Source organism: Gallinula chloropus (genome assembly GCF_964237585.1).
Source record: "Gallinula chloropus genome assembly, chromosome: 4".
Classification (NCBI taxonomy): Eukaryota; Metazoa; Chordata; class Aves; order Gruiformes; family Rallidae; genus Gallinula; species Gallinula chloropus.
In genome coordinates this window covers 20760719-20787598 of record NC_140088.1, presented here as the reverse complement: position 1 = coordinate 20787598, position 26880 = coordinate 20760719, and the positions used below count along the sequence as shown (strand labels likewise).

At 48.4% G+C, this 26880-nt stretch overlaps 1 protein-coding gene across 1 annotated transcript; it reads right to left on the bottom strand.

Moving 5' to 3' along the window:
* Positions 1 to 1645: 1645 nt before the first annotated feature.
* Positions 1646 to 25720, bottom strand: PNPLA2 (patatin like domain 2, triacylglycerol lipase; the record flags this gene model as incomplete). Its single annotated transcript, XM_084263073.1, has 9 exons — positions 1646 to 1910; positions 2584 to 2706; positions 3488 to 3620; positions 4069 to 4236; positions 5143 to 5203; positions 6083 to 6292; positions 10047 to 10112; positions 10299 to 10531; positions 25534 to 25720. The coding sequence occupies 9 exons, from the start codon at positions 25718 to 25720 to the stop codon at positions 1646 to 1648; spliced, it is 1446 nt and encodes a 481-aa protein (XP_084119199.1).
* Positions 25721 to 26880: the final 1160 nt, after the last annotated feature.

Here is a 26880-nt window from a genome sequence, read left to right as displayed (position 1 = left end):
CCTAAATTAAAGGTGCAAAAGAGAGTCCATTATAAATTGCCATTCCATGTATTGGCTGAGTAATCAGCTTCTGATACGCCGTCTCTGTGGGGAGCAGGACAGGGTAAGTTTGGTTTGGCCAGTTGCAAACTGTTTGTGCTAGGAGAGGTAGAAGACGCCTCATGCAGCCAGACATGCTGCAGAAAAAAGATACCAGGAACTGGGTTTGTGTCAGAGTGCAAGGACTTAAGCTTAAGTACAAGCAATCCCCACAGGAAGCCATATCTCACCCTGTGAGGAACAAAGTGTTCATGCTTCTGCACAGTCACAACCAGACCACCACCAAGAAGGCAGTGGTGCAGTCCTGCCCTGCTACTGACCCAACTAGCTCTAGTCTTTCAAGGGACAGGAGCAGCCAATTCCAAACAGGCTACATGTGCACCAACACTCCTATCTTCACTTCCACTTCCCATGCTAATGCTATGGCCAGCTGCAGAGCTGTACCTGCGAGCCACAACATGAGACCGGTAAGCTGCAAGGCTGGTATAGCTGTAACTCTAAATCATTTCCACTCCAACACCTCAACATCCAAACTCTTTGAGCAAAAGATAAAGCCAAGCCCCAGTTTGGCAGAAGGACCCTTTGGTATCAGCCACTTGGAACTTCCTTCATTAGTACAGTCCTCAAGGAGCAAAGCTTGACCCCTGTCAGGGGCAGCCACCTCCTGCTGTGACACTCCACCACAAGCCACTCAAAAATAACATGCCCTACACAATCTCACCTTCCTACAAGCATTCCTTCAACATTTCTTCAGCTGCTAAGCTGATCCTGAGATAGTCAGGCTGAGCTTTTCCAGGGTAACCTCACACCAAATCCATTCAGTGTGACAGAAATGAGACCTCAAATCCAATGTGTTACCCTGGAAAAAAATCCTGTCTAAATTACTTCTTTAAAATAAGCTCAGTAACGTACTTCACGCTCCAGAGTTCAAGCTACAGCAGTTCAATGAAGACAGAAATCAAAAAAAGGGAGAGACCAGACAAACACGAATCAGGATAAACACATCTCTGCAGTCCTGGTGCAGTCTGCAGCAGAGCCAGCTCTGGCTTCCAGAGGGATGTTAAGGGACAGAGGAAAGGAGTCTTCAGAAAGATGAAAGTCAGGAGGAGATTTGGAAGCCGTGAGAAAAATTGGTTTGGCAAGAAGCTACTTCGTGTTTCAGTAGCCCAAACAGCTACAGGGTATCAGATGATTTAAGAAAAAACTAAACTGATGCTCTGAAAAACAAAGGAAGCCAAAAGCTGTATGAACTTGAGAGCGTCATCTACGTCCTGATTATTTGGCGGTAAAAATCCAACGGCAATTCAAAGTGCATTATTTGGGAGAGCCCAGCTGGGTCAACATCAGCCGGGCCACAGGCAATGGCCAGGCCTCAACCCAAGCCTAGAGCAAGGTAGGAGCCCATGTGTCCCTAAACACACAGATCCCTTGCCTGGCCCAGTGGGCAACAAATGGCTACAGTCAATTCCACCAGTCTCCCTCCCAGGGAAATCCCCTCTGCAGCATATTCAGGAGCACAGGGAAGCCTGCTGCTGAGCAATGAGACTGGTCCCACCCTACATCCACTCCCCTTCCCACCCACCCTGATCCCCTCACAGCAGCAGGCTCAGAAGAGTGGCAGGCACTCTTTTGCACAGTCTAGAGGCGGGAGCTTTATCTGGAAGCCCTCCCGAGGGAAGAGGGAGGCCTGCATGTCCACATTGATGCAAAGCAAGCCCAGCATGAGCTGACGCTGGTACTCCTCCCACTTCATCATGACATCAGACAGGGAACGGTTGCTTCTCATCCACATAGGCAGTGCTTCACCACAGGCTGCTGGGGAAGTAATTGGCAGGCTCTGGGGCCCTCCAAGCTCAAGGTGATAGTAAAGCCTGAAAGACAAACGGACGCAAAGAATCATAATGTGGAAAGACTTGGGTAGGTCACCAGAGAACCATGGACCTATTTCGTTCTACCCCTGGCTCCATGATCTTTGTCAGAAGACTCTGTGGGTGCCTGTTCCTATCTTCACCCAAGCAGCACAGTCCTGCCTCAAGCTGTGGCCTACTGGAGGGAGTCCAGTTCAGAAGCACAGGCACACGCACAGACCCAAAGCACTCACTCGGCAACTCTCTCAGCCACCCCAAACCAGGCCATCTTGAGGCAGAAAAAGGTTATTTGAACACAAGTACCTCTTAGGAACTTTTATGCAACCCTGGGCAAGCAAATGCCATGCAAACACCTCTCTTCTACAGGGAGCATGGGATAAGCTAGCTTATTTTGTTTTAATTAGACCTACATCTTCTGCCCTACTGCTATAGTAACAGCTTCATTACAGGGTCTGCCCTGTAACGGGAAGAGGGAAGGACATCATGTGTTATCCACCAGTCAAAGAAGCCAAGAGACAGTGGAACACATGTTCATTTTAGATTGGGCAGTAAATCCTTCTGGTTAATTAGTGCTTTACTGTCTCTGCTCCAGTGAAGTGAAGTCTGAAGAAGTCAGACGTGGAAGGGGAAATGTAGGACTCCTCCAGAACGGTATTGTGGAGGAAAGCAGCCATACCTGGCTGAAAGATGGCTGCCCAGTTTCTTCTTGGCTTTCTTCATGAGATAGTTGCAGATTTCAGTCATTTGCTCCCTCATCCATCTGATGTCCTCAGGGATATCTGGAAGCCATTCCAGCAACCTGGAAAGAGACAGGAGACAACCGTTAGTTGGGCCATGGAAAGGTTAGTATGGAAAGAATGCCAGTTTTGCCTCCTATCAATGGTTACTCAGTATTTTTAGTGACAAATGCATTAAGAGCCACTTCCCATGCATAGAATTAAGGGGGAGAAGCTGAGAAGGATGAGGACATCCAAGGAACTTATTCTTTACATTTTGTGCCTGTGTTTTTTCATCCATTTTCAGATTTGAAAAGTGTTTTTCCTGTAAGCCTTTCTATCACAAACTATTTCCTTCCAGAAGCTTCTCATAGGATATGCTCTAGACTAAGAGCAAGTCTGAAAGACCTGCCTTTCCAACTGTCTAGAACCAGAAGTGGCTGAGACTGCCCCAGAGGGGAGCTGCCTCTGGTGTGGTTCCTACTTTCGTCCCTGTGCTCCCAGTTCAGAAGTCTCTCTCCAGGCTCCAAAATTTGCCACCATTTTCTAGGGCAAGTTCCAGCACATGGCCATCTTCCTTCAGCTGGAAGTTTTGACTGTAGCTAAAGGACACATGAAGGTAGAAAAGGTTTTATGGTTGTTTTTTGTTTGCTTGCTTTGTTTGGGTTTCTTGTGGGGGAGGAGTTTTGTTGGAGTTGTTTGGTTTTGTGGTTTTTTTTTTTAAATGTCTAGTATGTGGCAGGAACTCTGGCACCAGAAAGTTAGAGAGGATCCTGCTTTCTGGCCATTAATGCTCCACCAGCTACATCAAACACTCTGCTACACAGGGAAGAACACCAGTAAGGGAACCAGGTGAAGGCCTACCTGACAGTGAAGGAAACTGCAGACTCCAAAGGCAGCATATAGGGGACCATCATTGCTGTGGCCACACGAACAGGCAGCATGTTGGTGATGCCAGTCAAGAAACTTCTTCTTTCAGCACAAGCCTCCAGAAGAGCTGAAGACAGAAGAGAACATGGCTGAATCCTCACAATGGGATGGTCCCTTTTCCTTGCCATATCCCAGAAGTTATTCAGCCTGAGGCCTTCCCTTCTCCACCTTCCACTTCTCAAAGAAATCTTTCTCAGGGTAGCACAGCTGAGAACAGCAGCTTTTTGGCTTTATCAGACTGCCAAAGGAGTAAGCAACAAGTTCTCTCTCCCCTCCTATTCTTCCTATGCAGAGCACCATCAAATGAGTCAAATTCTCCCAATTCAGTCTCCACAGGGCAAGCCACAGGTGTATCTAAGAGACCCCAACTCCACCTCACCATCAGCAGGTGCCAGTTCAATCCCTGAGTATGGTCAAGCCCAGCCCACAGATAACACCCACTCATTCCAGTAATCCTCTGAAATGGGCCAGGTAGCACAGGAGGACTGCCTGGGCTTGGTCCCTTTGGATCATACCTTGGTTCAGTCTGGGAGGCAAGTGTTCAAGGATGTGGTCTTCAACGGCAGCAAGGGCAGTATTGTCCTCTAGTTGGTCCTCAGCTTCTGTTTCTTCATCTTTCTTCTCTCCTGGAGGGGCTTCAATGGCAAGGAGAGGACGGGCAGGACTTGGACGATGAAGGAGACCTGAGAAGTCATAACATAATGTTGATACAAACTAGTTGCACTGCCTTGCCTTTAAAATGTTAGTCCTCACTCCACCCTAGTTCCCCTCAGCCAGACATCTTCCCCAACCTCTTAAGCTTACATCTAGCATAATGCTTACCACAACCCACTAGAAACCCTGCTGCTGTAAGATCATACTCTTTCCCCACCAGAAATTTTAACTTTTACCCTTGAATTACTGCAGGGTGCTGTTTGGAAGTATTTTGCTGCTATAATCTGCCAGTCACCAGTCCTGCAGACAAGATTTCCCTCCTGCAGCTTAATTCACAAACACAGCTGTATGACTGCTCTTAGCCCATTAAGGTACATATCACAGAGCAAAGAAATGTGCTTGATCTGCTATAAATTGACACCAGGTGGCATCAAACACACACTCAACCTGCTACAACAGTTGGAGGCAAGAAAAGTCCATAACTTGCAGGTAGAAGAGACTGAAACAGTAATGCCAAACTGCCAGGTGTGTGGGCTGCTGAGGGCATGCTGGCACTCTGCCCTGCTGTGCCACATCAGACATACCCTAGAATCACATAAAAGGGAACAGGGTATCTACAGGTGGCCAAAACGTCACTGGTGCCTAACAATGACACTAGTATAGCACTAAGCACAAGCTAAGTAGCTTCAACACTCTGGTATCAGAGTGGTTAGTGTCCTTCTGCACTGCACTGGAAAGGCCTCCATTCCAGGTCTGCTTGCTTAAGTGCTAAAACACACTTATTAAGGGAAATTCCATACTCTGATATCTGAGGCACAGCTTAGTTATGCCCTTCCACGTTTTGTATGCACCACCGACTATCCTCAAAGCCAAGCCACCGAGCCTGGGCACAGAAGAGAGAAGTCAGTGCCCCCTACAGACAGGCAGAGCCTTACCATTCTTCTTCAGGAAGTGCAGCGCGTCCCGATAGCCCTGCTTGCACATATCCCGCAGCACCTGTGGGCAGGCAAAGGCAAGAGCAAGTCACTCAGAGGTTTTCTGGCTGAGTGGAGCAAACACCCAGCTCAATGCTGGCTTTAGAGAAATTCTCCTGACTCCTGAGCTACCCCAAGGACAAGCCTCATCCTTGCCAGCTCTTCCTCTGAGCAGGAATAGGAGGTATAACATGAATACACTGGATATGGGAATCACAGGATAATTCAGTTGGAAAGGACACCTGGAATCCTATCTAACTACAGACCTAGAGATGCAGCCACCTCATTCACCCATCTAAAGCTGATGCTGCTGTGGGCAGCCCTCAAGTCACTCTGACAAGCAGCCCAGAATACCTCCCAGCAAGGGCCACTGCATTTGCTGACAAAGCCAGCTAAGACTAGAGAGGGAGCAGGAAAAAACTTGTCCAAGTAATTCAGCACAAGAATTCAGCTGTGTGAGGCTGCATTTGCTCAGAAGTGGGCACAGCTGCCCGCAGTGCCAACAAGCTCCACTGGCCCTTTCTGAGGCAGCTACTCACTGCAGGCTGGCAGCTCCAGCCTGACCTTAAAACACTCAAGAGCACATTGCTTCTGTCCTTGTTTACAAGTGAGCCCAACTTCCTGGCTACCACTACTCCAAAAAGAGTGCACCATGGAAATACTTTCCAAGCAACTGTTACCACCTACATTCCAGATATCCCAGTAGTAAACGAAAACCAAGCCACCTACACGACCTTGTTCAGATGGTCAAGGCTTGCCAAGTCCCTGGGTTGGTAATGTCAAGGTTAAAAAACAAATGAGAAAATAAACCTGAGTGTATCTGGAATCTTCTGCTAAAAATGCAGAGCACAGCAAGTGCCTGCCTGCTGCACCCAAGTTCTGGTGCTGCCAGGAGACTCACCTGTGGCTCCGGAGGAAACAGGGCCTTTGAGAGGCGGTAGAGGTTGCGAAGGTTGAACTGGATGCTGGTGTTGGTGACTCTCAACTCATGCATGTTTGTGGAACTGTCCCGTGGACAGATATCACTCTCTCCTGAGAATGGAGACACTGTGATGGTGTTCTTCAGCTCGTAACGTGGCAAGTTGTCAGAAATCCCTCCATCAACGTATCTCTGAAACAAAAAGAAGTTAAACACTCTCTATTCTTGTAACTGATCAAGCGGCTTTTTTACTTGTGTCCCAGTTTCTATTTGCACTGACAGCTCGTACAGAGACTGGAGTACATCTACCAGCACTGGAAGACTTGTAAGCAGGGACAGCACAGCTACATTGTCTATAATCTCCTTTTGTTACATGCCTTTCTTGCAATAGTCAAGCGTACTGGTCTCAAGTGTTCAGTGTGAAAGGCATATTCATATCTGTGACTGCTGACTGACATCTACAGGGTTTGACTGCTGTCCAATTAAATAACCTGACACACCAACCACCTGCAGTGCGAATTAGCACTGATCTCAGTTGTCTCATTATGACATTTTTCCACTTGTGTTTAAAGTGAATCAGCTCAGACATGAGTCCCCAGTGGCAGATGGTTTGTTACCCAAGAGCAGAACCAGGTGATTTGTTGCTAGCAGACTCACTGAACAGCAATCCCTACACGTGCATACACATTTGGAATCTACTTCTTGAGGCAGGATAACAAAGTACAAGGGACTTGGGTTTGTTCTTAACAGGCACCCTCTTATCAGAGAATGTTCTGTGCTTATGTACAGCAAACACATCTGCACAGCCCTGCAGGAAGGGTACCCCAGGAGCACACACTCAACTCCAGCACTCGTTGGAGGGCTGTGATTGCACAAGGAGCTGAGCAAGCCAATCCCTATCACAGGCCTTCGGCACGGCAGGGAACGTGCAGAAGATAAAAGGAAGGGGACGAGCCAAAAGAGCAAGAGGTTTGAGACCTTTGCAGAGCAACAACTCAAGCTCCTGCGAAGCTTGGTTACAGAAGAGTCCTGCTTGACTTGCTATCACAGCTGATCCTGACATTTGCTGCCTGGAACCTCTGGATACATTCAAAAGCAGATCACCATACAGGAGCTACGCTCATAAGCAGCAGCTGTAACATCCTTCAGAGCTCTGCTGGGTTAGGAGCTGAGCTGGCAAAGACTGAACCCAGGCAGAGCATGGAAATGCTGATTGGAAGAGGAGATGTTCCATGCTTTCTGGACAACAGAGGTAACAAAAGTCAATTGAACCCTAGCGCCCTTCTAAAACGGGCATTAGTTTTCCCTAAGCCAGAAGCAGCCATAGCAACCTGCCACTGCCATCACCGCCCCAAAGGGGCTCAACTGAAAGCCAGACTAGGCACAGGTAGAGCTGGAGACCTCTGGCAGAATCCTTCTGCGAGGCCAAGTGGGAAGAGGACAGAGCAAAGCAGGCAGCACCTGCCTGATCTGAAGAAGATGGAGGTAAATGAAACACCACAAGTTTTACACAAGGACGCAGAAACACACCTTCCCCTGAGGGTGGCAGCACGAGAACACGGAAGCCATTAGAAAGCGGGCTTGGCTGCAGGAAGGCTGGCACACAGAGCCGCCTCACCGCCTGGGAATCGGGAAACTTCGCGCTCTCGTCCTTCTTTGCATTTGCCAGAACCTCCACCAACCTAAGGCTAGCCACTCTCCAACCTCCTGCAAAGCCCCTCTGACCCTCAGCTGCCTGCAGGCATGAGCAGCAGCAGCTTTGGGGGATGGTTCACGGACTGGGGTCATTTCTAGGGTGCCTAGTTCCATTCCCTTACCGTGTCCCCACTCCCCATCACTCACATGAAATGGCAGTTTGCTTTGTGACTCTTGTTAGGGGTTCATGTCACCCTTGTGCCACAGACAGTTCACAGCTAGAGGGTGTTGACAGGTCAGGTACTGACCCGTCTGTTTCTCAGGATTTGAGAATTCTTCCCCCCACCCCCATCTCTCTCTATCGTCCACTCCATGGATCTACTAGAGCTCAGAGAAACAACCATTACCAAAAGGTTAGGAGGAAGGCAGGATACAGATTTTACATTTTCCACACAATCATATGGCAGTCCTCATGCCAGGCCTGTCAGTCTGTCCTGTGGCAAATACAATCATCACAGGCATGCTAGGAAACATGCAGTCCTGTTTTGAAATCTTTTTCCAGACTCATACCCAGCCTGATTTAACCTCTCACCTTGCCAGCTCCCCCTTCAGAGACACAAATGGCCATGGATTTTCTGGGCAAAAGGTAGGAATTAATTTCCTCATCTCCTATTTCCTCCCCACCTTTCCCCATGAGGGATCTTGACATAAAAAGTCACCTCTCAGTGTGCCAGGGCAGCTGCACATTCCAGAAACCCTGATGTTGCACACAGCTTTGGAATTTTGAGATTTGCCCTGATTGACACTGACCTCAACTAGCCCCAAAGAGGTGTCAGACAAGAGCCACTGCTATGCTCCCACCAGCTGTGGGACAAAAACCCCACCAGCAGTGACTGAGCATATACCAAACCATTACCAATTCTGTCACTTCTCTGAAGGACTGCACACTGGACATTTCTTCTAGGTCATCTCCCTGCCCAACATGCTTGCACAAGACAAAAAGAGTCAAGTTGTGTATTATGCAGAAGAAAAACTGACCTCACTTTTACGACACTGGTAGCAATGGGAGCAGATTTGTTGCTGTGCTCTGACAGAGCATCGTAGTTAGGTCACTTAAGGGAAACCTGGGCACACATACATTAATAGCAGCTCTCCCTTGTGGAAATTTAATTTGCAAACAAAGCACCTTTTAATGTGTGCATTAACCTGTGCAGCACAAGGGGAGTCCAAGCTCAACTGAAGCCCTTACGCAGGGCTGCAACATTCAAAGATGCTCCTGCTCTACACAGCTTTCAAACATTGCAAACAGAGGGGAGAAATTGCTCTGGACAGCCTTGGACAGGACATCAAAAAAGCTCTAGCAGGCAGCAGACCATTATCCTCAGAGGAAGGACAGGAAGAGCTCCATGGAAAGGAGGTTTGGTACGAGCACCACTAGTTAAAACCCCACAGAGTGTGTCAAGCATGTGGGAAAGGGACTACACTCAGGGAACTCCTTGAAAGAGTCCAGTGCAGGGCCACCAAGATGATTAAGGGAATGGAACATCTTCCTTATGAGGAAAGGCTGAGGGAGCTGGGTCTCCGTAGTCTGGAGAAGAGAAGACTGAGGGGTGACCTCATCAATGTCTATAAATAAATAAAGGATGAGTGTCAGGAAGATGGAGCCAAGCTCTTCTCAGAGATGTCCAGTGATAGGACAAGGGGCAATGGGTGCAAGCTGGAGCATAGGAGGTGCCATGTGAACACAAGAAAAAAAAATTTCACTGTGAGTGTGACAGAGCACTGGAACAGGCTGCCCAGAGAGGTTGTGGAGTCTCTTTCTCTGGAGACATTCAAAACCCACCTGGACATGTTCTTGTGTGACCTAATCTAGGCGATCCTGCTCAGGCAGGGGGGGTGGACTAGATGATCTTTCAAGGTCCCTTCCAAGTCCTAACGTCCTGTGACTCACTCATAATTGCTATTCTGGACTAATGTTCTTTCCACATGCATAGGGTTGGAGCCTCAGTGATGGAGAGGACTGTACCAAGCAGCCAGAAGAACCACCTAAGTCACTTGCCCAGACTGGTATATATTACGGTCATGTCAAATCCTCTAGTCTTTGGGACATTGACAGCCAACTGCAGGCAGCAGTGGAAGGAATGCACATCTGCTGCTGCAGGTTGCTTATTGCAGAATTTCTCATGCCTCTCTGTGCTAATGGCTGCCAACAGACAGGACATAATAATGCCAACACTCAGTACCAGCATTACTGCTTTCTTATTCATTAGTACAGGATGTAATGAAGGAGCATCTTAAGAGTCTTACTTACCACTCCACGCAAGGTTGGAGGTATCAGCCCACAGTAGACAGGGATAAAGGTGCTGCAGACACAAGCCTGAGGGAGAAAGAGATCCAGAACCTAAGCACCAGATCAAAGCCTCCTCAACTTAATACTCTTCTTAGAACACCACACTGACATGTGCTGAGAATTACACACCAGTATGAAGGCCAGTTGGAGACCAAGGCAAAACAAAACCGCATGCAGTTCCTACCTATCCCTCTGCAGTAAGTTTCCGCTCACCTGGATCAGCTCCTCCTTGGAATTGAAGTCTGACAGTATCACATTTTCTCCATCAGAGACCCGAGTCAGGGAGATACCCAAACGCCCTGCTGCAACTTCATGCCCGTTCTCTGGCACAGTCTTGGACAGGCAGATCCGAATGATTTTCACCAAGTTGAAAGATGGGTGGAGTGGGCCCAAGAACCTCTTCCGAGCCTCTTTGGACACGCGAATAATGCTAGCGCCAGCCTCACCTGCAGCCAAAGAAAAATGCACCATGAAATCCCAGCAAAACCAGCCCTCTTCATAAAATAAGAGGCCAAAAAGCAGCATTCACAGCCGTACTTAGATGTTTCTCCCCACTGGCAGATACATAACTGAGACAGGAGGCTGTCATGGGTGGTGTTACAGAGGTCAGACATTTGCTGTCTGGGCTCTCACACTCTACTGCTGCAGAGAGCTACCCCCATCTCACATACATTTTATAGAGTCAAGGAAGTTCACATGCATCTGGCTAAGGCCTTGCACTTTTTCTTAGATGCTGTTTCACTAACCAGCATAGGGCTGGTGAAAACACAGGCTGACAAAGAAAACAAGGCAGATGCTTACAGCTAAATTCACATCAAAACGTCTTCCACTAAAACTTTTCTAGTGAGCATCATCTTTTTCTGACATTCAAAGTCATCTGCCTATAAGCAAAAGTGCCAGTAAACACAAATGTCAGTGCTCCCCAGTTAAGTGATCCCAGCTCTGTGGTGAATGGCAGCCACCTCAGGTGAGCAAGACAGACAGACACTATGCTCCATTCAGTGCCACCTCCAGTCCTTAGTGTCACATCCCTTCTGTGTCCAATTTCACAGCACCCTGATGGCAAGCAGCACTCAGAGGCTTGCTTGCTTTACCCTTTCACATGGTGACCCAGCTGGGTTTGGAGAAGAGACATCCCATCTGCACAAGAGGGAAGGCATCTGCTAAGCCCATTATCTCACGGTCACTAGGAGACCAATCTGGCAACAGCATCTGAGCTCTCCAGTGGGAAAGGAGAAATGAGAGAAAACAAAACAAAAACATCAACCCAAGCCAAACCCACAGGACCCAGCACTCTGCCCTTTGCACACACTGTCTGCTGCTTCCACACACATCACTGAACTATGGTGAGATACAAGACAGTTCCTCTAAGTACCAGCCAAACACTGACTCCCAGGGGCATTGTGGAATATACACATGAGAAGAACACGAGGGGAAGAATTAAAGAAACCAGAAGAGAGACCTGTTGTCACAAATTAAGGCTTCTCTCCAATCAAACTGAAGTTCAGTTCCTGAAGCAAGGTGAAAGTCTATCAGTTCAAGTCAACTGAAAATCCCTCCGCTTTGCCCTCCCACCCAGGCTTGACGTTGCAGAAAGGAGGCAGCAGAATGAAAGAATCCAAGGTAGACCCAGGTTAATAAATATAATGGAGATAAGAACACCACCACCCTCAATGCTATGTTGACACATCCCACTCTTTTGCAATACACATGTGCCAGCAACATGTTTTCCAACAACGTGGCCTGAGAATGTGATTCTGTGCTTAAGAAACCCATCATCACCAGTAGCTAAGCACACACAGAACTGGACCCTTGAACATGACCAGAGACTCTGGGGTCAGGATTTTAGGCACTGTGAGGTAGCAACTTAGCAGAAAATCCAAGTTCCCACCTCTGAAGCAATTTTTAGCACTATAATCCCAGTCTTTTGCTCTGTCCTACAGCAATGTTTAGCAGTCTAATTCTGATCTTACTTACTCAATTAGCAGTAAGCCATTGAGCCCAGCCTGTTCCAGATAGTAGCCACATGGTTCAACATCCTTCCCAACATGAAGAGAGCGAGCCTCACAGAAGTTACATTTTATTAGCTCTCCTAAGGCTCCCCAAGATGCCTTAACATCTGATTAGGGGAGTAAAGACACACAACAAAACAGCAACACAGCCAAAAACCGTCACAGCCCAGCCCAGCACCTTGGCTACACGACCCCAGGAAACTCATTTGCACTGAGTGCATTGCAGGGACTTACTGGTTTGGGTGAAAAACCCAGTAGGAGGGTGGGTGTTGAGTGTGCAGCAGTACAGGGACTGCCTCTGTGCAAAGGCCATGCTGGGAGGCAGGGGGTGTCACTCAAGAGAGGGTGCTTAGAGAATGATGCTTTCAGACTTGGCATCTCAGCATGCAGGAAGATATAACAGCAGTACTCAAAACAAATGCAATTAAACTGAGCTAAATGTGAGCCAGGAGTTGCTCAAGAAAAATAAACCCCCCCGAAGTCCCAGCTATGCCAGGAAACAGACTGTCTGCACTGGAAGGGAGACTTCAGTTGCAACTATCTGCTCACCATTTCACAGCCAAGTGGGGTGGGGGGGACAGAGGAAAACACAGGGTAGAATTAAAATTATTGCTAATTAAAAACTTCATTCTTTGAATACTTTGTGTGCTTGTTTGGGTGGTTTTGGTTGGTTGGTTGGTTTTTAATATGTGTGCATACACACAGGTCACCTGTCACGCTGTGGGACTTGCCGGCTCACTTGCGCCACAGCTGGGTGCAGAACAGCTCTGTGGGAAGAGACAGGCACAGGGTGATCTGCAGCACCACCGGCTTTCCTGGAAATAAGGATAGCTGAGGGTTCAGCCAAAGGAGTCGGGTTTCCATAGCTAGATCCACGACAGACAACAAGCCCTCTTAGAAATACATTTGGGAAGAGAGAGGTGAGAGGGTTTTCATCCTGTTACTGCCAGAAGTACTGTTCCAGGAAAAACAGCTCAAATTCTGCTGGTGTCAAGACAGACGAGTCCTGGGGTGGGGGGGTGGGGGGTCAGCCACAAGCTGTTAATTGTTTCCCAGGGTTTTTGATAAATCTGGTGATTCAGGACACAGAGTCATGTGAAAAAGCTAAATTAAATTTCTCTTCCTTTACTGAGAGGCAGAGATGGTCCCTAGTAGTTGGTACTGCTTGCTGGGAAAACATTTCATGCTTCTCCCACCAAGCAATTAATTCAACACTTCTCCCTCTACAGATTTACTAAGCCAATATTAATTTAAAAGTCATATTAATATGTGGAATATTCCCTTTTCATGAGAAAAGCCATATGCCCCTTCTTCCCTGCCCCCACCATCGCTCCAGCGGGTGTTGTTATTTATACATGAACCTGAGCACTGCAGGGCTATTGTCCTTATCTGAATTTCAGTTGATGATGACGCAAAGGAGCGGCAGTCTTGTCCTGAAACACCCCAGTGTGTCCCCTGCCAGACAAGGAAGGCCAACTGCTCCACCTCTGCTGGCTCATCTTCCTGCAGCAGCTACAAGGGGCAAGTTACCCACCCACAGGAAAACACATGAAGGCAGCTGCTAGTTAGCACTTCATTTTTAAGCTATGTCAAGCCAGCTTTACATTAGTTTATTGACATAGCAAGATTGTTCCCTTAAAGAACTGGCTTTCACCCTCAGCAGTCATACTCAACTCCAAAATAACCCAGTATCTAAGTCTCTACTGCCTTGCATCCTCTAAACTACCCTTCTCCAACCTGAAAAGCATTCAAGCAGCACATTATATGTAACTGCACAAACACCCCCAGCCACAGGAGCTGGCTGCTGCTCTGCCTCTGGAAAAGAGCTGGAGTTCAGTCACCTAAACCTGATGTTAGCTGGGCTGCTGGGAAGACACAGCCAGGAACTCTGAGATGAAACAGAAAAGCTACTAGTGCATAAGGGTGAGGATCATCACAAAGGTTAAACAACCCGTGGTAGGCAGGGTAATGGGTGAGGAAGAAGGGCCTCTTCAGACACAGGGCTTTTGCCTCAAAGGCACCATGATGCTCACCTGTTGATATCTATTTGCCAGCCAGCAAAAAGACAGGTGACCCATAAACTATTTTAAGTGGGGAAAACCAAAATAAATCCCAAGACACAAACAAAAATAGAAGCAAAGCAGGCTGAAGAATGAAAAGGGCATGCTGGACATTCCACCCCACAGCTCCTGTGACTGCAGCTCACCCATGACACTGCAGCTCCCTCTGGAAGAGGTCCACATCGGCACAAAGATCACCCTCTCCGCCAGGGACATTCCTGCTCCCTGGCTAATGCAGCAGTAAACAGGATGGAAGCTTAAAGGAAAGGTTCTCCAACAGATACGGAGAGCAGAGAATGGCACAGACAGTGTATGGATATAGGGACAGCACCTCCTGTCCTTGTTGGTGGGAGGAACACACAGGGAGGTCACATCCCAGACTGCAGATGCCCTGGCTTGTCTAGATGACCAAAGCAGGCAGGGAGGGAACTGTGCAGATCCCCACTAAACTTACTTCTCATTCAGCACAACCAAGAATTCAAAAGGATTCCTTCCTACACATCAGCAGCACACAAGGTACTGCGCCTCTCCCCTCAGTCCCATTACCCAGGTAAGGCTCCAGACTGGCCAGGCACACCAATACCAAAAACTTTAGCAGAAGGAAGTGCAGGTGCTTTTGGCATTCCTTCAGCACCTGGAGAGCCCAATGCCTTGTTAGTTTGAGATGGGAGTGACCTGACCAAACTATTTTGACTGCAAGATTTTCAGCACAGGAACCAGCCCCTGGATACCGTGATCAGGGACCTCTTTCTGGAGCTGCTTAGGTTCTGCTCAGCTACCTGCTGGAGCAGCGTTCGTGTGACACTCAGCACAGATGCTCCCTGCAAGAGCCTCCAGCTACAATCGTCATGCTTTGCTCTAAACTTGGTTGCTGAGCATCACTGGCATTCTCATGATTTCCATTGGTAGATCCCAGCCCATATTTTAATTTAGGAATAGGATGAGTCAGAAGGAATTCACTAGCACCATCTCCCTCAAGGTTAACTTAACTTAGTTGCTTGTCCCTTGCTATTTCAGCTGTCCCTGTACCTCATCTACAGAACAGCTAAAAGCCAGTCTTTAGTGATGAGCACGAGTTTCAGGAGAGCTGCCCTGCATTCTTCTTGGGCATAAATTGCCAAGCTGTTCCAGCTCAGCACACGCAGCTCCTGCACCTGCCTCTTCTCTGAGCACTGAAAGTAGGCAATGCCCATGTTTCTGCTGCCAGCCCTCTCCCAGGAGATGATACTGACCTAACTATAAAAACAATCCTGCAACAAGCCCAAAACAATAAAGCTGTAAACAAGAGGCACCAAAACACAAGTTATCAAACTGACACCTAGAAAATAATTAACAGAGAACTTCATTGGATGTTTCTTCACAGGTAGCCCAGACCTCCAGAAAGTCCCTGTTCATTCACCCCAGGGAGCAGCACATAGCAATGCACTGGTGACCCAAGGACAACCTCAGTTCCTGTGGCCAGTAACCTCAGTTTGCCAGAGATCCCACTGCTGGTCTGGACTTCTGTTCCTCTTCCTACACTGAAGCAACTTGGTTCCTATCTGTTGTACCAAGAGAGCAAAAGAAGACAGACCTTCAGCTGAACTAAGCTGAACAAAGGCCTATTTGTGCTGAATGGGAGCCTGACCTGAGAGGTTCTCTGTCAATCAGTAAGGCTAGATGGATGCCAAAGGAGGGACCAAAGACATACCAGCAGGAAACAGAGCAAGAGCAATGTCTTAAGATGTGCCCTTGTAAAACATTTTCAGGTGACAGGTGAAGAAACCTCCTGTTTATAAATATTTGAGGCTGGGGGATGGCAGGCAGCAGTGGAGCCTCTAAAGGCACCAGTTCTTTTCACATCTGTACACATCTTCCTGTAAGCCAGTAATATTGAGAAACACCATGTACCAAAACAAGCTGTTTTTTCTGTGACTTCTCTAATTCTTGTTGTCCTGAAGTCTACTTATTTTATATTTATTTTAAGGTTTTCAATTCATCCCTCCTACTATTTTGCCATCAGATAAGAAGCGGCTCAGCTGACTTGACTCCGAATAAGAGATACAGAAACTTCTTAGCCTGGCTGCTAGCTGTAAATAATAGTCTTTCTCCCTTTGCTCAGGCATGAGTGGCACTGACACAAACCCTAACTAATGCAAGCAGACTAACTCCTAAGGATCCCTATCAGACTACAGTAAGCACCATCTATTCTGACCTTACAGGTGGGGCTGGTGGAAACACCAAGGGGACGAGACAGCTTTTCAAGTAGGGCCAGCTCTCACAGCCAGAGGCGGATGATGAAGGAAGGGCTCTGCCCACACCACTTTCTGGCTCAGGTATTTTGTGCTCAGCATTGCAAAGTCTAGACACAAACAGGGCCCAGACACAGCCTGCAGCAGGAGGGATAAGTAAATCCAGATCACCTGCAACTGCTTCAGAGCCAGAAGCCTCCCTCTAAGCATGTTTTTCCCCAAGGGGTTTATTATTTCAAGTAAAACTTGGGAAGAGAGCAAAAAGCTTTTGGTCTGTCTGTTCAAATAAAGCCAAAACAAAAAGAGCTGGGTTTTTTTCCTCTCTGAGCCAGAAGAGACAGCTATTTTGTGTGCTGGGGATACCACTTCATAGATGAACCAGAACTACTGGCATGCCCTGGATGTGTGGAGATCACAAGGAGAAGATCTGCTTTTAAGTCACCCTAGTTTTTCGCCCTTGCACAGAGCAGCTCACTGTGACAGCTGCCTGCCCACCTACCCACTGGTACTTGTAGCACGGGACCCTCCTGTAAGCCAAAGTGCAGACACACAAATCATACCCCATCTCACCCCAAGGCAGGTTGCTCTGCTTTGCACAGAGACCAAAAAGCTTTGGGAGAACAGGCACCAGAGCTGCCAGGCTTGTTTGCATCTCTAAACTAAACCTTTGCACCCGACATAACCTACTGTTGGCACGCCAAAGCCTCCCTAGGCAACTGATGTTCTGCAAGCTGAGGCCCCGCTTTGTTTCTGGGGCCAGGACAGGACTCTTGCAACATGAATCAGAGAACAGCACAGCTGCTACTGCAGAATGGTCAGTAGGAAGGCTAAGAGTCAGCTCCGCTCAGGAAGGCAGCCAGGATCATTCTCTGTCACAACCACAACAGCAATCCCCAGTAGCCTAATCTCTCTCCACTGTAATTCCCTAATAGGAGGCTTAACACTGCATTCCTGCTCACTGTGCTAGAGAGAAATGAGATGGTCTAACAGCACATGAGAGGAGAAAGTTGCTCAAGACCCTAGGTAAACTGTATCAAAAGCTACATCCTGTCCTCATACATCCATCCGTTAATCCCTGCCAACGCTACAGTGCGACTCAAGTTGTACAGGGTGACGTGGAAATGACATTTACAGAGTAAGAGAAGGTGCAGCCCAGACCCCCGCTACTCACTGAGCCACAGCGATGCTGGGTTTGGGGTCCCACTTCAAATGCAAACACTCAGCAAGAAAAAGGGAGAAACAGACCAAAGAACATGATGCAATAATGCAAAACCGCCTCCTTCCTCTGCCCTGCACAGAGGCAGAAGGGGAACTACATCCAACTCTTGCTTTATTCATTCAAGTGAAAGCCACTAACACAGAGCCTGCAGCAGTTATTCTGAACAGGAAGCACTGCAGAAGGATCAAGTCTCAGCCACATGCACCACATTACACACACTCCCTCCATATTTATTTCTTAAGGCTGGTTTGCAGGACAGCACCACATACCTAGAGAAAGAGCACACTGCTTCCACTTAATGGTGGAGGTATCGCTGGAGTTAAGATGCTTTGGAAGAAGAGACACCAGTGCTACAGGACAGTAGATGTCCCTGTCAAGCACCTGCACCACAGTTTGGTGAAGACAATGATGAGCTGTCATCATGTTTGTTTCCAGAGCCTGAAGAACTGGCTGTCATGCCTGCCTCACTCCAGCTTTATCAAACACCAGCCATTACTCTCAGCTGGCTCACCAACACCAAAGAAAAGCCCCCACAAAGCTTTCAGTGGCTTTCAGTCTACCACCTGCTAAATGTTCTCCTACATGCTTGCAGGCAGTGATTGTTGCATGTTCACCAGACATGTTACCAGAGACATGGCTGGCTCTGTCATGCAGAGCAGGGCAGCCCAATTTCCTTCTTCCCTATCCCCTTTCACTGTACATTTGGCGTGACTGCTAGAGCACTGCCTCACCCTGGCACTGAATGAAAGGAACAGGCCTGCAGTCCTCCACTGGCCCTCAGCCTGCATCGTGCCCAGCTCCCTCATGCCTGCACAGCCAGCCAAGTGCTCCACCCCACGCCAAGCACCTCCCCGTGCACCTGAGCGCACTGCCTGCTGCGCCCGCTTTGCCCTTCCATCTCACACAGGCATGTAACGTGCTACCTTATACCCCTAAACTTTTCCCTACTGGGCACGGCATGAGCAGAGCGCCTGCCACCAGCAAGGGATCAAGAATGAGCAGCTTTGTTCCAAAGCAGTACTCAGAAGAGGCAGGAGCATTTTGTTCTAGAAGGAATCTCATTCTGATGATGGGGCTTATTTGGGAAGGATCTTCATTCAGGTTGCATTCCTTGGGAGCCATGACAAAAATATCTGGAGACTGATGTTACCTTTCTTCCACGGATGTCAGCAGCAGACACCCCCCCCCCAACCACAACTCCCAGGCATCAAGATGTTTAGGGTTATGAAAGGAGCTATGCGAGCCAAACAGGAGCAGCTCACAGAGGGTCGCACAGACCCCTGCAAGGGAAGAGCATCTGCTGAATCCTTCCTGCAAGGCTGAGCAGTGCACAAGCAAGGAAAGCAGCAAGACAGATGTAGCAGTGTCCACCTGAAGCTCACACACAGAGAATTAACTCTTCTGTGTGCAGAAGTATAGCTAGTAGTGAAATGGAGAGTTTGTTCCCATAAATAAGTTTCTACCAATCCCACTATGTAAGAACAGTGGGATCCATAAATCACGTAACTCCCCCTGCACCAGCAGCCCACTCGGAAGCAGGGCTCTAACTTTCTCCATGCATGACATAACTATGGCAGCCCGAATCCACACCCTGCCTCCATGACACACTGGAATAACTTACTTGCCAGGTCCGGCCCTGAATCAGCAGTCTTCAACAAAGCCAGCAAGAGCCGCTCTTGTAATTAACATAAGTAAAGGGCTCCCCAATTTACTTACACCCTCAGATGCCACCTCCTCTTTTTCAAGATGCTAAACTAGATAATTCATAGGAGTGGCAGTTCAGAGACACTGCCGCAGCCTCCAAACAATAAATGGTACTTGATCCTTTAAATCCTAACCTAGAAGGCTTCCAAAACCAATACCCATCTCAACAAACTGTAGTGTATGAAGAGGAAGAAAAAGGTTTATTCTCAGAATAAATACTCCACAGCCAAAAGCCTAGGAAACAGCTACAGAGCTACAGCAATCTCCAGCACTTTCCTACACTCCCAGGCTCACCAATTCCTTCCCTTCTATGTGCTTCTTGGAAAGGATTTTCTACTGACCCAGACCCTTTCACTTCCAGGACACATTCTGCCTTTTCCCAAGGACACAGAATTATTTAAGACCTTTTACATTAAGTCATTTTCTTTACCTCTCCTTTCCACCAGCTCTTACTCTCTCTGGGGCCTTATGCCTGTTTGACAAGGCAGACAGACCAAGGCAAATACACATAAATGGGCTCCCTGGATTCCCAGACTCTTGAACACACATCCTGACTTTCATTTCAGGTCCCCAGAAGATGCAAAGTATTACAGCTGAGCAACAGAAATGCAGAAGTGCAGAAGAATGCAGTGGACAGTCTGGAATCCAGCCAGCAGCAAGGTTTGCCTCATGGAGAGCAAGGTAAGACAGGAGTCACCCCCTCATATCACTCCTTCAAACTGGAAATTCCTAAGCTTTTTCAAAGGCCCTGGAATTATGAGGTTCGTCCAGTTCTGGCTCTGGAAAGAAGAAAAGCTTACCAAATCAGCATTTCTCCAGCCCTCTCGTGGTCGTCTTCAAGTACAATACAAAGCAAAGCACAGCAGAGTTAAAAATCCCTACTTCATGCAGGTCACAGAGAGAAACACGGAGAAGCCCAGAGCAAGCAGGGACCCAGCATCAGAGTGCCATCATCCCTAAGCCCACCTGACTGGAAGGCTAGCACCACTACAGCAGCAGGAGTTTGAAACTTGAAGACAGAGCAAGGAATCTGAGGAAGGGTTTGATTTTATCGGGACTAAAGTTACATTCCAAACATAATAATAACTGGACACAGGACCCTGAAGAACACACAACAGCATCTCATATTTTACAGGGAGGACTGGCAGGTGCCTGAAAGAGTTTTAGAAGATAAGAGGCAGAAAGTAGAACAGTCTGGAAAGCTGCAAGTTCAAGAGATGCTGAAACGATGGGTCAGAAGAATGACCATGCAGAGACCGCTTGCACTGTTGCCACCAAGACCGCACAGCTGCTGCTGGGGCTGATGGAGAGGGCCAGGCACCAGGCTGCTCTGCATGTGTTGTTTACATGGGGTGACAAAAGACTAAGCACATGCACAGCCATTACTATGTTTTTTAGCAAAAAGTAGCTTCTTGGCCTCATCCAAGGAAGGATTGATTTACATCCTCACAAGAGCTTCCTTATTAGAGCCTGGCAGACAGCAGGCACAAGCTCTTTCCCTCCCAGTAAAAGGTACTGCAAGGTGTTCTGGCTGCTTGGCTGCCAGCTTACTCATCTGGACACCCAAACCTGCAGCCCTGTGACCACTGACAGCGCTGACCCAGGCATAGCAGCTCTTCCACCAAGCCCATGAACATTTCCAACTATGTCAGTGCAGAACATCCTCCTACCCACCTGTTCTCCATCAGAGGCAGAAGCAGCAGCTTCACCACCAGGAGGTTCCACATCCACATCTTCATCTCCATACACAGGAGTACCTGTCCTTCCACTGACTGTCCTGGGGCAGCTGAGCTCAAGAACTTCCTGCCCCACTAAAGCCTTTGTAGGAGTTACAAACGACAGTCTCCTGTGCGAGGAGGGACTCAGGTTTTGAGAGTCCACAGAAGTTTTCCTTTCTTTAGCTGGGGAGATCTACAGATCTCTTCACATGGCCACACAACATCACATAAACTTCCCCTAGGATAAGCCTCACAATTCACGCTTTGGCCAGCATAAACTGGCATTGCTCTGAGGACTCCATAGAGAATAAGCTGATTTATCTCCCTCTCTCAATCTGGGATTTGGTGTTAGACTCCACAGAGAGAAATAACCGCCATGCCCAGTCCTTATGCATGCACATAATCAAATTTCAGGAATAACATTTAAAGATGCTGCTATCACTCATCATCTCAGTTTCAAAGTGGTAATACTTTATATGGTGGTTTGCTTCCCCCTTCCCACTGCTGCCCAACGGAAAAAGTCTCTACAGTTCAGCAGCATATTTCCTGGTGGTCACATGGTGAGAGCTGACAAGCAAACCTGAATGTCAAATAATTGTTATTTCACCACAGGTTGAGCCTGGGACTGAGTCCTGGCTAAGGTACTAGTTTGAAAAAAAAAAACAAAACCACACAAACCAAATATCCAAAACCCCGCAAGCCACCAACTCCTCTCTGTATTCTTAGTACTAGAAGGATCCCTTAGCCTGCTGTAGCATTTCCTGCTGACATCATCATGTTTTAGATGAACAGCTAACTCCCACAGATGAGTGTTTGACAGCCAGCTTTGCATCTGACAGCAGAACTCATCCCTTCCCCCCCAAAAGGCCACAATTCAGCAGTACCAACCCACCCTCACATGGGGGCCGTACAGGACAACACGTGCTACACAGACAATTGAGATGCTGTTGGTTAACTATGAGTTGCAAGCACAGTCTGGGACCTCAGCATCAGCTCAAAAACAGCTTTTCAGTGATTACAGGTTCACATCACATCATTCACCCAGGCTGCTACACCTCCAAAGCAAGCACACCAAATCCCATACAGCTCATGGTGGCGAGATGATTCAAGACCTTTAACAAAAGCATATATATATGGTGTGTGTATATATATATAGTATATGTATATATATAGTATGTGTATATATATGTGTACATATATATATATATATCCTCTGCTCTGTAGTAAAGATTTAAGAATCTGACATTGGCTGCATTGTAGCATTACTTGTGACTGAAAAAAAGAGACAGACTCATATCATGTAAGACATTTTTACTCATCAAGGCCCAGTGACTTCAGGACTTACTCAGACCTGTAAGCATCCCCAGAGGTCCAGGCCTGGAATTTGTGAAAAGCTGCAGGACTTGTGCTGGTTTTACAGTCTCCTCCTTACACATATCTCAAAAGGACTTGTGGCACATAAAGGTGCATTTCCTGGTGTGCTGAACTCCAACAGCCCCAAGTGAAGACACAGGCATGACAGAAGGCCATTTCCAGAAAACCCTCAGGACAAGAAGTGATTCATGCTACAACACTGCAGCACACACAGTCACTTGTAAGCACGCCAGACTTTGCCTTACACACCTTGATAACCACACAGATTACCTTAGCAGAAAAATAGCAACTCTTTTTCATGCTAGTGAAGAAAAGGACCTCAAAGCTGGATAGAACCCTTCAGCTGCAGAACAATATCACTCTTGTAGCCCTACAATTTAACAGTATAGTGCTTAACATGAGCTAGGCAAGGTTGTATCAGACCATAAATAGCTTCTGGCCTCTTATTTAGAAATAAGGTCCTCTGCCTAGCCCAATGTTGTTTTATTTTGTATTCTCAAATGCCCCTTTGAAGCCTACAGTGAGCTCTCATGGCTGCTGGTCATTTGGTCAGTGTTAGCCCATAGCAAAGCCTTACTGTCATATTCAAGTGAGGACAGCATGGCCTTAAATCAGGGAGAAGGCAGAAAGAGCTCAGAGGCAAGCTGAAAAAATACAAAGTCCAGAAGGAAAGAGCTGGAAAAGAAACTAAGTGGGATCTTACACTCTGAAGTCTGAGAAAATTTCTGTTCTCTCTGATTAGAGTCTCAAAGTATCAGAACCAAAGAAAAAACAATCAAAGGAAGATGTTTTTCCACTCCTCCTCAAGAAGCAACTATCTTTACCCATTAGTCTCATTGAATTCTGAGCCAATTTAAGATGGATGAAGGCACTAGCCTTAACCACAAACAGCCAAATAAGCAAGGCTTCTGCAAAGCTCCCCTCTGCTGTCCGCCATCAAGAGACACAATTAACATTTCAGTATGACTGACAGGGCAACAAACACTGCAGGGAAGCAGCTGCCACAAGCTTCAAAGCCCAACACCTACACTCAGATACTTGGGATCCCACAACAGCCTATGCTGGGATGAACTGCTCTCCTAGTACAGGCTGGATCTTCTGCCCTGTCAACTTCTTCCCTGTGATTTCATCCTAACCCCTAAACCTCAGCCTGGAATCTGTGCTGTCAGAAGGGTTTATGACAGGAACAAAGTACAGCAATACCGTGCTCCAAACAAACACCCCATTTGCTTTTACTTTCAGAACTGAGTTCTGTTGCCTTAGAGCTGCTCTCTACCCAAGGTACATGCCAGCCACTCAGGCATGGTCAAAAGAAACCTATTCCAGAGAAGCCAAATTTAAGACAGAATTTGAACATCCAAGATCCGAGCCCTGGCTGGCTTGGAACAGCATGGTTTGCCCTCTTTCAGGGCCTGGAAGGTGGCCCCTAATACAGGCCTCCCCTTGTACCAAAAAAGGGCGTGGGAAAACCTATTCTAATCCTGATTCACAGAAAGCTCTGTGAGGGCAACGCCTAGCGCACCGCGGATGCTCCGGACATATAAATAGCAACAAGAAGGTAGACATGATAACAGACTTGCTCAGCGCTATAATGGCATCTGAGCAAGGCAAGGGATTTAGGCGCTGTCTCATGTTCGTGCCATACCTCCAGACACCACCGTGAGGGAACTAATTGGACAGTCACCTCTGCAAGAGAGGCAACAGCAAACAACCAGATTCCCGGCCGCAATCAGCAAGTGGATCCTGTTGGAAAAGGGATCAGAGGAGCCTTTTTCCCTTGTTTGCACTAAAAGCTAGCACCATAGTACAACTACAGTCTTTGAGATCCCAGACTGGTTTGTACCACTAGTAAGAGGTGCCCATGAAGCTCCAGAAACAATGGTTACACTTCCTTGGGCATTTCCATAAACAAAATACTAAGGAGGTGGAAACTTCAAGCCTAACTACACAGAAATAGCTTTTGCTTCACGAAGGCTACAGCTCAAAACTCTACCTGTCCCCAAAGGACAGGGAGTGCCATGAGAAGACACCTGTGATCAAGGCAAGAGGGGTTCAAGGAGTAAACAGCTCTGGTTTCACTCAGCTCTAGGAGAGGCTCACAATTCTCTAAGACTAAGTAGATAAATCTGATTCTCTCACATCACAGTCCCCTTCCAAGTTTTAAAATACCTTCCTACATTTGTTATTCTCAAAATGAAAGAAAGCTTGCAAGTACAGACTAGCACAAGTTTGTTGATGCCTTTCCTGTCCCCATATGCCAAAAAGTTGAGTGTCAAAACAGTAAAAGACCAAGAGGCACCATGCACTGTTCTCCTCGGATGCTCCCCAGACATGCCCTAAGCAGAGACAGGCCACACTGGGCACTTGCTTCAGAGAGAACTTTTCATGGTTTCTTCTTCAACTCGAACACAGAGCTAATATCGAGCCAAACTGGTCATCTAGCTCTTGCAGAGGGCAAGAAAATTCCAGTGCCCAGGAACAACTCTCTTCCAAAAATAAAGATGCTGAGAAATAATAGAGATTTCCTAGCTACTTGGAGATGCCGTTCAACCTCAATCTGTCCAGGCAGCACACTCTTTGATGCCCTCACAAGTCCACATTACTGTGGTGTGGGTCAGAACCAGGGTCCCCATGCTGAGCTCCCGCTCTCAGTGCCCTTCTTGACACACGTCACGTGTCCCCTCTGCGGACACCTGCTCTGCGGGGCACAGCGGCATTCACCCCCCTACCCCCCCCCGTCCCCGTCCCACCAGGGCCAGCTACCCATTTGGGACGCTTTACCGGGCTGAAGCGCCTCCGACAAGCCCTCGGATCTCAGCCGGAGGGAGGTACGCAGCCACCCGGGCGGCCCAGGGAGCGCGAATACGGAGGTAAAGCCCTCCAAAACACAGCCCCTCACGCATGTGGGAAGAAGGCGGGGGAAGGCGGAGCGCTATTTCCACCACCGCCACCCCCGACGCTGTTGTTATTAAAAAATTTAGCAGCCACGAAGGGAAGACTCGGGGAGCGCTCGGCTCTGACAGCCGGCCGGCCCCGCCGCGACAGCGCCGGCACCTCCGGACGGCCTGGCTCTAGCCCTGACCCAGCCGCCCGCCAGTGCCCGCCGGATCCGCGCCCGCCCCGCGCTTACCGAGGCAGGCGCCGCTGACGAGGGCGGTGGCGGTGAGCGCCCCGGCTGAGGCGCCGTAGACCTTCCTGGCGTTGGCGACGAGGAAGGGGGCATGTTCCTGCAGGCAGCTGGCTACCCCGATGTGGTAGACCCCCAGGAAGCCGCAGCCGGCGAAGGAGATATTCCAGGTGGAGTCCAGGGGGAACATGGCCTCCGCGCCCCGCTGAAGGCGGGGGAGGTGGAGCGGGGAACAAGCAGCCGCGACGCTGGAGGGAAGGCGCGAGTGTCTTCTCGCAGCGCCTTGTGCGGGCGGGCGGGCCGGAAAACGAGAGCTCGGAGACGCTGCTGTGGAAGCGAGAACCCGGTGCCACGGCCGGGTTTGCCGCTGGGTCTCCGGTAGCGGCCGCCGAGTTTATAGGGGCGGCCCGGCCCTCGGGCCCGCCCTCAGCTCGGCCCCTCCCCTCCCCTCCTTCCAACCCTTCCTCCGGTGAACCCCCTCTCTCAGCCAGGGGAGGCCGGGCCCCGTGGGCATTGCGGCTTTTCGCTGCCTGTTGGGCCGCGGCGGCCATACCAGTGCTTAACGGGCAGAGGCTAAGTCAGTCCCTTCGAGGGGAAAGGAGAAGATGATGGGTCCTCTCAACCCCCCAAACCTTGCTGCATAGCTGGGCAGCAGCCTGTCTTCCCCCCACAAAACCTGTTGGTTCTTGGAGCTTAGCACAGTTGTGGCACAAGAGCAGAGAGGGAACCCCTCTCTAACAGCTTCCTCTGCCCCCAAACACACCGTTGCTTACCTCTGCTAACTTAACAGTTTTCTCTACAGGCATCTAAGCTCACTGCAACGCTTACCCGTTTACCTTTGGACAGGGCAACTGCAGTTGTCAGTTGGGCTTCTCCACAAGCTCCTACGCAGGCAAACCCACAGCATATCAGCTCAACGCAGCACGGCACTGGGTGAGAGGCCAGTGCCATTAGAAGATCAAAATAGGTTTCAGAAGCTGGAAAGATGCCCTTGTCATAAACAACGCAGACTACAGCCATTCAAGCAGTTAGGTAAGTGTGAAAGTTTACAGGGACATCAAATGCATCAGCATAGCAAGAGATGCAGCTGCTCAACTCAAAGCAAGGAAACAAGATCAGCAGGAAGGAAAGAGGTTTTGGGGTTACAAAATAGAAAGCACATGTAGTTTTTTAATAGAACCACCATGGGGCAAAAGCACTTTTTGACAAAGTTTTTTTTTTAAAAAAATGCTTATTTCATCTTGACATAAAGATTCTAACAACTTTGAAAATTTTTTTGGAGTTTCTCATTTGGGACACCATTATAGCTGTCCTTAACAGCTCTCAGATTAAGCAAAGCTATGCTTTCCA